The sequence below is a fragment of the Mesocricetus auratus genome, unplaced genomic scaffold (assembly GCF_017639785.1).
Source record: "Mesocricetus auratus isolate SY011 unplaced genomic scaffold, BCM_Maur_2.0 Super-Scaffold_100006, whole genome shotgun sequence".
Taxonomy (NCBI): Eukaryota; Metazoa; Chordata; class Mammalia; order Rodentia; family Cricetidae; genus Mesocricetus; species Mesocricetus auratus.
Genome location: NW_024429190.1, coordinates 14,235,547 through 14,247,662, shown reverse-complemented (window position 1 = coordinate 14,247,662; position 12,116 = coordinate 14,235,547). Strand labels below are relative to the sequence as shown.

General features: G+C 38.9%; 1 protein-coding gene across 4 annotated transcripts in view; it reads left to right on the top strand.

The window, feature by feature from the left end:
* The window catches only part of Poln (DNA polymerase nu), a 135,487-nt gene that overhangs the window by 44,392 nt on the left and 78,979 nt on the right, over positions 1–12,116 (top strand). For 3 of the 4 annotated variants that reach the window (XR_005877700.1, XM_040746909.1, XM_040746911.1), the window contains 3 exons: positions 1,074–1,157; positions 1,614–1,709; positions 11,801–11,857. Coding sequence is in view for 3 of the 4 variants with exons in the window: in XM_040746909.1 (XP_040602843.1) it covers positions 1,074–1,157; positions 1,614–1,709; positions 11,801–11,857 (237 nt within the window). In the remaining variant the exon portion in view is untranslated. The remainder of the gene's footprint in view (positions 1–1,073; positions 1,158–1,613; positions 1,710–11,800; positions 11,858–12,116) is intronic. The other variant, XM_040746910.1, reaches the window with a different exon arrangement.

Genomic DNA, 12,116 nt, shown 5'->3' with positions numbered 1-12,116 from the left:
TTAAAGCCTAGGATTCCCTTGCCTTCTTCATTAGCTAAGAGATGGTCTATTATATCTATATTATATAACTTTTTTACTATACCTGTACAAGAACTCAGGATAGAGAAAATATTGGCTTCACAGTACCTACTTATCTTAATTCCCAGCCTGTTCAAAGGTACCATTAGAAAATTCTTCCACAAAGAATGTTAAATGGTCTCACGTTATATCTATCAATATTTTGTACAATAGCCATTACAACTAATTTGTAAACAGTTTCCTCAATATATAATTTATCATTATATGGATGATATTTTACTGGATAATTCAGATGCAGATACCTTAGAAAAAATGTTTGATGAAACAAAGAGAATTTTGCCTTGTTGGGGATTACAAATTGCTCCTGAACAAATACAAAGAGGAGATTCTATTAATTATTATGATATAATTTAGGTTTACAGAAATTCAATCACAGAAAGTACAAATCAGGAAAGATCAGTTATAAACTCAGTTATGATTTTCAAAAATTGCTGGCTTCTCTATGGCTAATTCTGGCCATCTAGCCAATGGCTCTGCTCCCTGATTCAAGGTAAACTTTATTGACATTCTGGAATGTCACAGAGTGATCAAAATATTCTATAGTATGCCATCAAAGACTAGACTAATTCAGACTGTTTTTCTTGTGTGGACATTTGCTCCCTACAGTTCACTCAAGGAATTGGTAAATTTCCTAAAGAATGAAAAATATGGAAAGATACATAAAGATATACGAAAATATTTTTAAGTCCATCTAAATTACCCAAAAGATAACTCTAGTATCCATCACCCAGGCCAAAGCATGGGATATCCACAGCCTTATGTGCTTTTCCTGGCAGAGTTATTTTTGTTTCTTTAAATTTTGACTATGTTTAGGGAAAGATGGTTTATCAGCCTGAAAATTCCACAAGTCATTATGTATGCTTTTAAATGTTCATTTTGATAAGTTATAGATGACTTTTTATTCCATTAAGGGCTTTTGTTGAAAGTTGCTTGATGAACAGATTAAATTATTTTAAATCATACAATCTATGAATGATAATGTTTCAATTTTTCAGGCTCGCCTCAAAGAACTGGAGCAAGAAGCCCATTTTGTTGCAGGAGAACAGTTTCTTATAATGAGTAATAACCAGCTTCGTGAGGTAAGGCTCAATTTCATTTGTTTTGTTTGAGACAGGGTCTCATTATGTATCCCAGACTTGCCTAGAACTCAGTCAGTAACCCAGGCTGTACGCTTCCTCTAACCCATGACAGTCCTCCTGACTCATCTTTCAGAGTACTGAGATTACAGCCAAGGGCAACCATACCTGACTGGTAATGTTAAATTTTGCCCTTTAAAAAGATTGTTTTACTTACGAATTAAAAAGATGGTTTATTCTGAATTTACAATATTGTCTGAAAATGGTATGTTATTCACGTTCTCACAGGTAATGAAAATTTTTAGATACATTAAGTCAAAGATCTTATGAATGAGGAACTAAGCCTCTTTTACTGTCTTTTCAATGTATGTCTTCAGATCAGTGACTGCAGCTGTGATGGTTATATTCATTTTCTCAAATCTGGATCTTTTTCACACATGTGCACTGCTTTTATTGAAGATCCTCTTTGGCAAATTGAAGCTGCACTTGCTGAGTCAGAGGAAGCATCTTCCCAGAACTGGGCTGCAGAAACAGCTGTCCACATCAGAGGCCATGGTAAGTGTCTAGCTTCCTTGTCTTACTGACATGCTCATGTATCTGCACCAGGTACAAAATTCCTTCTGTGCTGTCAGCAGGCCCTGTAGACAAGGTATTCCTACTCAAGATTACTCTCCTGGCTGTGCACCAGGATATGGGCAGGTAGCTGCCCTCCAGGAACATCTGGCTGGCTATACTTCTGGCAAAGGATAATTTTGGGCAGTGTGTGTGTGTGTGTGTGTGTGTGTGTGTGTGTGTGTGTGTGTGTGTGTGTGTGTGTGTGTGTGAGAGAGAGAGAGAGAGAGAGAGAGGGAGGGAGGGAGGGAGGGAGGGAGAGAGATAGAATTTGTGTGTGTACATATTTGTGTGTCTGTGCACATGACTATAGGTGTTCATGGAGACCTAGAGAGAAAGTTGGATCCAATGGAGCTGAAGTTTCAGGCAATTGTGAGCCACTCAATGTGGGTTCTAGGAACTGAATTTGAGTCCCTTGTAAGAGTAGCAATCATTCTTAGCCACTGAGGCATTGCTCTAGTTTCTGCATCTGACTTTTTATGTAGCTTCTGGGGGTTCTAACTCAGGTTGTTAGGCTTGTTAACAAGTACTTTCATCCATTCAGGTATCTCCTTGCCCAGTGTTTTGTTGGTTTTGTTGTTGTTTTTTAGTTCAAGCAATTTTTTAGTATTTAGAAGAAACCAGAGCAGATAAGCTGGAAATCTCAGAAGCTGTCAGAAGGAAGAAATAAAACCAGGCTTTTTGAGTTAGGCATGGAGGTCAGCAAGCAGCCAAATAGCAGACAAGTAGTCATATGGCAAATGGATAATTTTACTTTTTCTGTCTCTGTTTCATTTTCTTTTTCCTTTTTCTTTTTCTCTTAATAATCTAAGTAAAGACTCTAGGCACTATACTGATGAAGAGTTGTGATAATAGACACTCTTATCTTGCTCTGATTTTAGTGTAATGTTAGCTATAAGTTTTTCATACATGATCTTTATTATGCTGAGATATGCTTCTTCTGTTCCGAGTTTATTGAGAGTTTTTATCATAAATAGATCTTGAGCCTTATCAAAGGCCCTTTCTGTATCTATTGACATAACCATGCGATTTTTATTTGCTACTTTGTAAGATATTTGTATCCCTAAAATGGAGCCAACTTGATCATGATATTTCAATGTGTTGTTGAACTTGGTTTGCAAATATTTTATAGAATTTTTGTGCTGTGTTCATCAGGGAATCTGTGGTTTTATTGTTGTTTTTGCTGCTCTTATTCTGGTTTCAGTATCAAGGTAATACTAGTTTCACAAAATGAATTTTGTAGTATTTGTTCCATTTCTGATTTATGGAACAGATTGAAAAGCATTAGTTAACTCTTCTTTAAAGGTTTGGCAAAATTCTATAGTGAGTTCAACCTACCTTGAACTTTTTTTTCTTTATGTGTGCATTATGTATTATATGGTGCATGCATGCCAATGTGAAAATGTGTGCTATGTGTTGTTAAGAGAAGCTTTTTCTTGCTAGCCGCTTTGGTATATCCCCTGCCAGTTGCCTAGGCTCTGCCACTTTGTAGTCCCCAAATAAACACACAGGAGGCTATATTAATTATGAAGCTGTTGGCCTTGCTTGTTTCTTACTGGCTAGCTCTGACTTAAGTAATTACCCCATAATTGTTAATCTAAGTATTTCTCTTACCAGAGAACAGCCGGGCTTCCTACCCCATGGCGGTTACATCTCGACTCTCTTGTGTTTCTCCTACCCAGAATCCTTCTGGACTCCTAGTCCCTCCTATCTATATTCCCTATTGGCCAGACAGTGCTTTATTGACAAATGCACAGGACTTCCCCAACATCTCCTCTTTTCTGTTTAAACAAAAAGATCTTAACTTTAACACAGTTAAACTGTATATAACAGAACAGTTATCAAATAAGAACATAGTTACAATATTTTAGCAAGATTTAAAGAAAATATCATCCATCCCATTCTTGTGAGTCCATAGTTCTATATGTAGCTTATCTTTTATCATAACTAAGGAAAACTATAATTATAACTATCTATCTTCAACTCCATCAAAGACCACAGAAGGATAATATATAAACACTAGGATTGACAGAGACATCTTACTGCCTGGACAGTCACCCGAAGTTCCTCTGTAACGTTGGGGCATCCATCTTCAGCCCATAGGCCACAATGTGTCTGGAACACTTCTCAGCAAAGCAGGAAATTTCAAACTGTCCATCTGCATTAGCAGTCTGTCAGTCATTTTTCTGTGTCCTGCAGAAAGTCTGGTAGACTCTTCCATGAAGCAGGAACCCTGTAAGACTGAGTTCAGCAGTCACTTTTCTGTGGGCCCTGCATGTCCAGATTATACAACAACAGTCAAACAGTCTAGGTAAGAGCAGTTTCTTGCCCAAATGGCTAATCTTGCCATGTTGAAAGCAAACTCCATAACGAGTTTCTTCGGTGCCCATCTCAGACGTAATTGGTGCTGTCAGGAGCAGACATTTCTAATTGTCAAGAAAAACCCTAAACCATTTTAAATACCATTTTCTGAAGGTCTTTGAAAGGTTTGAAGACTATCTATCTCAAATATATTTCTGTATATCTAGAAAACCTAACTTACCTAACTATAAATTCTATTATAAGTAACTATCTATAGTCTGTATTCAATTATGCATTACATTTTAAAAGATCAGTATAAGCACAATACTTAATCAAGAGGAGAAATATACATATCACAAAATTGACCTTGAATTTGTATCAATAAATGAAAAACAATACCCATACCATAATTCCCCTTTTTACCATTAATAAGAGATCGGCTGTGATCATTAGCCAATTATAAACAATCCCATTTAAATGAAAACAAAGATTTATAAACAAGATGGGAATTAGGACGTCGCTCATTCCAAACTGCTTCATGCTGGAAGGGGGCGCTGTTTATACCATGGGGATCATGACAAAACTCAGAAACCTGTATAAGTCCTTATTTTCGTGGTCTGTAAAGCTGCATCATCTTAGCTGTTTCAGTTGTTGGAACACCTGGGCCACTGCTTCCGGGGGTCTTGGTTCGTCAAACCACAGAAGCCTGGAAGGAATCCTCAGCTTTTCATTTTCTGTAGAAACATAAGTAAAATCTCCTTTCCCAAGTAACATATCCTTATACTTAAATTTTGAAGTCAAGGCATTTTCAAAAGATAGAAGTTGGATTAATTCAGCATTTATAATCAAGTGTACTTTAGTAGCTGTTCCTTCCTGAGCAATCAAAATACTGAAAAAAACAATAGCGTACAGTATCCAGACTCTCTGTGTAGTTTCCATCTTTACGTGGCTTATTTATTGATCTATTATTATGTTATTTATTTTACTTTTATTTTTCTCTGAGACAGGGTTTCTCTTTGGAAATCCTCCTGCCTCTGCCTCTGGACTAAATCCTACCGGCGTGTGCCACCACAACACCAGCTTTTCTATTTATTTACCACTTTGATGTTTCATTTTTTCTCTCAATCTCACGTATATTTTTAAACACACTGTAAACCTTTAGAGGTTTTGTTCATCCAAGTCTGACTTTACTGTAAATCTTTATGTTTTTCTGGCCATGTGTCTTATCTGTAAAACCATGGCTGTTTTTAAACTGACTTTTTTTTTTTCAAGATGGTGGGCATAAGCGTGATGCCAGCTTACCGCCTCAGTCCATGCTGACATCCAGCAAAATCTGCCACTTCCAGCTGTACGTACACACCTTTCAATCATTAGCAGGGTCTCTTAAAACAACCCTGCTGGGTTTTTTTTTCTTTTTATGCCGAGTCAGGAAGACTCTGGTAAGCGAGCCACGTGAATCTCGGCTTGTCGATAGCAAAACAGAGCCCACCTGAGAAAATGCTGCTACCAAAAATCTGTGCTTCTCTCCATTCTTTTGTTTCTAAAATTCCTTTAAATCTTTTGTTATTTTGCATGGAAATTCAATCCCGCTCCTGACAACCATTTTGTTAAGAGAAGCTTTTTCTTGCTAGCCGCTTTGGTATATCCCCTGCCAGTTGCCTAGGCTCTGCCACTTTGTAGTCCCCAAATAAACACACAGGAGGCTATATTAATTATGAAGCTGTTGGCCTTGCTTGTTTCTTACCGACTAGCTCTGACTTAAGTAATTACCCCATAATTGTTAATCTAAGTATTTCTCTTACCAGAGAACAGCCGGGCTTCCTACCCCATGGCGGTTACATCTCGACTCTCTTGTGTTTCTCCTACCCAGAATCCTTCTGGACTCCTAGTCCCTCCTATCTATATTCCCTATTGGCCAGACAGTGCTTTATTGACAAATGCACAGGACTTCCCCAACAATGTGTGCACATAAATGGGCCAGAAGAAGAACTATAATTCTTGAACTTAGTACCTTGAGACATGTTTTCTCACTGAATCAGGAAGCTCACCATTTCTGCTAGGCTAGCTGGCCAGAGAGCTCCCAGAATCCACCTGTCTCTGCCCCCAGTACTGGGATGATAGGCACACACAGCCATGTCTGGCTTCTTATGTGGATGCTGGGATGTTGACTTTAGTTCTTCGTACTTGTACAGGAAGCACTCTTATCCATTAAGCCATTTCTCCAGCTGCCCTTCCTTTTTGAGTTTTTCTTGGATGGGAGATTCTATATCACTGTTTCAATCTTATTGCTTGTTATGAATCTGTGTGTTTATATCATTTTAGGTTTGTTTGGGTAGGTTGTATGTATTTAGGAATTTATCCACTACTTCTAGAGTTTCCAGTGTTTGGGGATATAAGTTTTCAAATTATTCCCTAATGATCCTCTGGAACTTATATAAATTCCCCCTTTTCATCTTTTAATTTTCATTTCTTTTGACTAGTTTAGCTAAGGATCTGTCAATCTTGTTTATTTTTATTTGTTTTGGTTTTTTGAGACAGGGTTTCTCTGTGGCTTTGGAGCCTGTCCTGGAACTAGCTCTTGTAGACCATGCTGGTCTCAAACTAACAGAGCTCTGCCTGCCTCTGCCTCCCGAGTGCTGGGATGAAAGGCGTGTGACACCTTGTTTGTTTTTTAAATCAACTATTTTGATGATATTCCATATTCTTAGCTCCCATTTCATTTTGTTATTTCTTTTCATCTGTTGCTTTTGTGCTTGACTTGTCCTTATTTAATCAACATTGAAGTACATCAATAAATGCTTTATTTGAGATTTCTCTGAGCCTTTAATATGAGTACTAGTAAGGTGTGATTTAATTTTCATTTGATTCTGGGAACTTTTTGGCCTTCTTGATTTCTTCAGTTACCCACTATCCATTCCAAACTGTAGTGTACATTTTCAGTATATTTGTATAGTTTCTCACACTATCAATTTCTTATTTTATTCTAAAATGATGTGACAAACTACAAGAAGTTATTTTGACTTTTTAGTATTTTAAGACTTACTTGATAGCTTAAAATGTGACTTATTTTAAAGAAAGGTCCATGAGATGTTGAAAAGAATGAGTATTCTGTTCAATGGAATGTTCTGTAGATGTCGGTTATGTTCACTTGACCTATGGTGCAAGAGTAGACTCTGAAGTTTCTTTTTAGTTTCTACTCAGGATGATTTTTCCTCTACTGCTGGGAGGGAACCTTAACTGAGAAAATGCTGTCATAAGATCCGGCTATAGAGCATTTTCTTAATTAGTGACTGATGGAGGAGGGTCCAGCCCATTGTAGGTGGTTCTATCCCTGGGCAGATGGTCCTAGGTTCTGTAAGAAAGTAGGCCGAACAAACCATGGAGCAAGCAATAAGTAGCACCCATCCATGGCTTTTGTGTCAGCTCCTGCCTCCAGGTGCCTGCCCTGTTTGAGTTCCTGCCTTGACTCCCTTCTATAATAAGCAACTATATGAAAGTATAAGCCAAATAAAACCTTCCGTCTTCAACTTGCTTTTTGGTCATTGTCTTTTCAATATAGCAATAGAAATCCTAAGACACTTGCCCTGTGATCTGTTGTGTTTTTCCATTTTTTTTTCTTTTAATCTGTCAAGTTTAGAGTGTATCCTCATTTCCCTCACTTTTCTAAATATTGACACAGCGGTTGTTTCTAATTAGCCATCTTGGCACACCTCTGAAACTTTGTTCTTAAAACAAACTTTTTTGTTTGTTTGCATGCTGATATTATAGGTGTATGCCACCTTCCCTGGTTTAAAGCAATTTCTCTCTCTCTCTCTCTCTCTCTCTCTCTCTCTCTCTCTCTCTCTCTCTCTCTCTCTCTCTCTCTCTCTCTCTCTCTCTCTCTCTCTCTCTCTCTCTCTCTCTCTCTCTCTCTCTCTCTCTCTCTCTCTCTCTCTCTCTCTCTCTCTCTCTCTCTCTCTCTCTCTCCCCCCCCCCCCCCTGTCCTGTAACTTGCTCATAGGCCAGCTGTCCTCAAACTCAGAGATCCACATCTGCTTTCTGAGTGTTGGGCTTAAAGGTGTGCACTGCCACCGCCTGGCAAGAGGAATACACTTTTAAAGAGTAATGAGACTGCAGTGTGCTAAGTGGCAGAGTATAACTAGATGCTCAAAGCTGACGAGTAATTTCATCCAAGAGATATGGATTGGAGTAAATAAGTAGATTCAAACTGTTGTGGGAAAGCAGTGACTGAAGTGCTGGTTTGGATTTCCTGTGCCATCCAGATTTTGACTTTGTGACAGGGAAAGTTGTATTCACTCATCTTAGCTCAGGCTAGCACTCAGATCAAAGGACAGTGGGAACCTGTATTTACTGACTGCTCACATTTCGCTCTTGAGGCTCAGTGAAAGACTGTAGGAAAATAAGGATCTCCCTTAGAGGATGTTCCTCCAGGGTCTTTTTTTTCTTTTGGATTTTTTTCAAGGCAGGGTTTCTCTGTGTAACTTTGTAGTCTGTCATGGAACTTGCTCTGTAGATCAGACTGTCCTCAAATTCACAGAGACCCACCTGCCTCTGCCTCCTAAGTGCTGGGATTAAAGGCGTGGGCTACTACCAGCCAGCTCCTCCAGGGTCTTGATCAAAAGAGATTACAGGACAAGTGTCTTAGTTTGCATTTCTATTACTATGACTACCTTCCTTCATACCCTGTTTTTCATTTCAGTCCTGTATAGGCAGTGCAGAACTGAGGGGAGGATTCATGTTAGACATCATGCCTACCTTACCTAACTGTACTTTGGTTTCCAGGTCTGTAAAGGAAGTAATATATTGTATTTTCACTACTAGGACCTTATGTGAAAATAGCCTAATATTAGTGTCTGATGAGGATGCTCCAAATTTCACCAAGAATTGGGGTAGCAGGTATTCCTGGGAACTGAGTCCTGTCTTGTCAAGGAGTCTCCATCTTAGGTCTTATCCCTATGAAAGAGAGATTAAAGTTCTAGGAGTGTGTCACCTGAGACAGTCACTTCCAATGTGTTTGCTCTACTTATACGTTAACCTGGTTGGAAAGTGTGGTGGTTTGAAAGAAAATGGTCTCCAGAGAGAGTGGCACCATTAGGAGGTGTGACTTTTGGTATGGTATGTTTGTAAGTATGTTCTTATTGGAGGAAGCATGCCACTGTAGAGGCACCCTTTGAGGGTTCGTATATGCTCAAGTCAGGCCCAGTGACACACTTCACTATTGCCTTCTGATCAAGATGTAGCCAACACCATGCTCCCTGTCATGATGATAGTGGACTGAACCTCTGAACTGTAAGTAAGCCACTCTGATGAAAAATGTTTTCCTTTATAAGAGTTACCATGGTCTTGGTGTCTCTTCACCAAGGTCCTAGGGACTGGGGTATTTCTGTGATAGGCTGGATCACGTTTTTGTTTGGAGAAATATGGACTTTGGGAGTTTGGGTTAGAAAAGCACTGCTTAATTGGCCATACTAGTAGGAACATGAAAGACAGTGGTAATAAGAGTTATTTGAACTGTGGGGTGGGGAGCTGAACTGACACAAGAGGTTTCAGAGGAGAAGGATTTTAGTATGTTGCCTAGAAATCCTTCTTGTGGTATTTTGGTCTTGTGGTATTTTGGTGAAGGAACTAGCTGCCTTTTACCCTTGTTCAAAGTCTGCCTGAGGCTAAAGTAAAGAGTTTTTTGGGTTTTTGTTTGGTTGGTTTTTGGTTTTTCAAGACAGGGTTTCTCTGTATTGTTTTGGAGGCTGTCCTGGAACTACCTCTTGTAGACTATGCTGGCCTCGAACTCATAGAGATCCACCTGCCTCTGCCTCCAAAATGCTGGGATTAAAGGTGTGCACCACCAATGCCCATAGAGGCTTTTTTTAAATTCCATTGACAGACTCAAAATAGCCTAGTATAGACTCTGTCATATTGTTATTAGTGGTAACTCTAATGAAGATTTATAGTGAAAAGGAGCAAGCTGAGCAGGGTAAATTATCAAACATAAATTTTGAGGAGAAAAAGAGCCCCAGGAAATGAAATGGAACTAAGTTTTGAGTTCAAGGAGATAAATGGATTTTTAAAAAATGAGTAAATGTAGTGGTGACCTCAGAGCAAGATCCCACCAAGCTAAGTTTCCGATTTGTGAAAAGGAACTAAAGAAAAGCTTAGAGCCAAGTGTGGTGGTACATGCCTTTAATCTCAGCACTCAGAAGACAGAGGCTGGTAGATCCCTGAGTTTGAGGCTAGCCTATTCCATGGAGTGAGTTCAAGGACAGTCAAGCTTAGGCAGTGAAGAAAATTTCTGTTTTCCATAAACAGAAATCTGGTGAAGATGTAATTGAAGATCTCTGGGTTTGAGGTCAGCCTGGTCTACAGAGTAAGTATTAGGGTAGCCAAGCTTAGGCAGTAAAGGTAACAACAGTCAGATACATAAAGGTAAAGATGCAGTTGAGGGAGCTATGTTATAGCTACAGCAAGAAGCAGAACTTGGCAGCTTCAGCCACATGGTTCTGGCTTCAGAGTTAAGAATAGAAGAACAAGCTTATGGATTTTGCCTCCACACCTAAGGAAAGAAGCTGAGGCCAGGCATTGTCAGGGTTGTCCCTGAATGGAGTCCTAGAGAGGCTGTTTCGTGAAGCTGTGAAATTCCTAGATTGCCTTGGAAACCCCAAGATGTTAAAGATGCCAGAGTAGTGGGATACTTGCTGAGGAAAGCTAACAGGGAGTGGAACCAGCCCAAGAGAAAGAAGTGTATTGCAGTCAACAAAGCTGAAAGGAGGTGGACACCTGAAGAATGCTGTGATATCAGACATGGAAATACAAAACTTGGAGTTTACCCAGCTGGTTTTTGGTCTTGCTTTGGTCCAGTATTTCCTCACTATGCTCCCTCCCTACATTTTGGGATGGTAATATATATCCTGTGCCATTATATATTGAAACTATGTGGTCTGCTTTTTTATCATTTTAAAGGTGATTACAGTTAAAGATTGTGAGAATCTCACAATAAGTTTGAGACTGTTACAAACTGTGGCGACTTTTGAAGTTGAACTGAATACATTTTTGCATTATGATATGACTATAAGCATTTGGAATCCATGGAGTGGAATATGGTGGTTTGAAAGAAAATGGCCCCCAAAGGGAGTGACACTGTTAGGAGGTGTGGCTTTGTTGGTATGGTATGTTCTACCTACTAAGACAGAAAGCTTATAACAATACCATGTACCTGCTATTGTGGCAAGAAATAAATAGCTCAATATCTTAGTAGGTCCTGCTCCTTTTTAGACCCTGAGCCCTATCTACCACTATAGACTATTTTTTCCTCTTTTTGAACTTCATGCTAACAGATTAGGATCAGTACTGTGTGTTCAATACTGTAGCTTTAAGATTTAAAGTTGTACCAAATCCCTGAAGTTTCACCCAGATTTCTGACTCAAATGTTGGGAGCTGCTGTAGCATGAATTTTATGTTTAGAGACACCTGACTTACTCCTTTATGTGGGATTTAGATTTTGCTAATTTAAGGTCAGAAGAAGACTCTTAGTTCTCAGCTCATGTGGAATAATTTAGCTTTGGGTAGATATCAGAATGACATTATAAAGGGCTGGGATTGAGTGGAGTTTGCTATGCGTTTTTATTTTGGGAAATATGTTAGATTACATCATTTATTACTAGGACACTCTCCAGTTGAAAGTAACATTTGAATTGTTAAAATGAAGAAATTATATTGGTAATACATATTTTCATTTTTAGTTAAATTCTCTACAAGACCTTCACCCATTACCCAAGATAATTTTGGAATATAGGCAGGTAAGTCGACTCTCTCTCTCTCTCTCTCTCTCTCTCTCTCTCTCTCTCTCTCTCTCTCTCTTCTGTGTGTGTGTGTGTGTGTAAATCATTTGTGATGAAGGGAAACTACTTAACCTTTTCTCTATTCACAACCCCATATTTGCTGATGCATGATTACAGTGTTATAAAGAGATAAAATTTCCTCAGCCAACTTCATGTCAGCCCTGCTTCTTCATATCCTGATGTAACTCACTCAAGACTGAGTCTACTTTGCCCAACA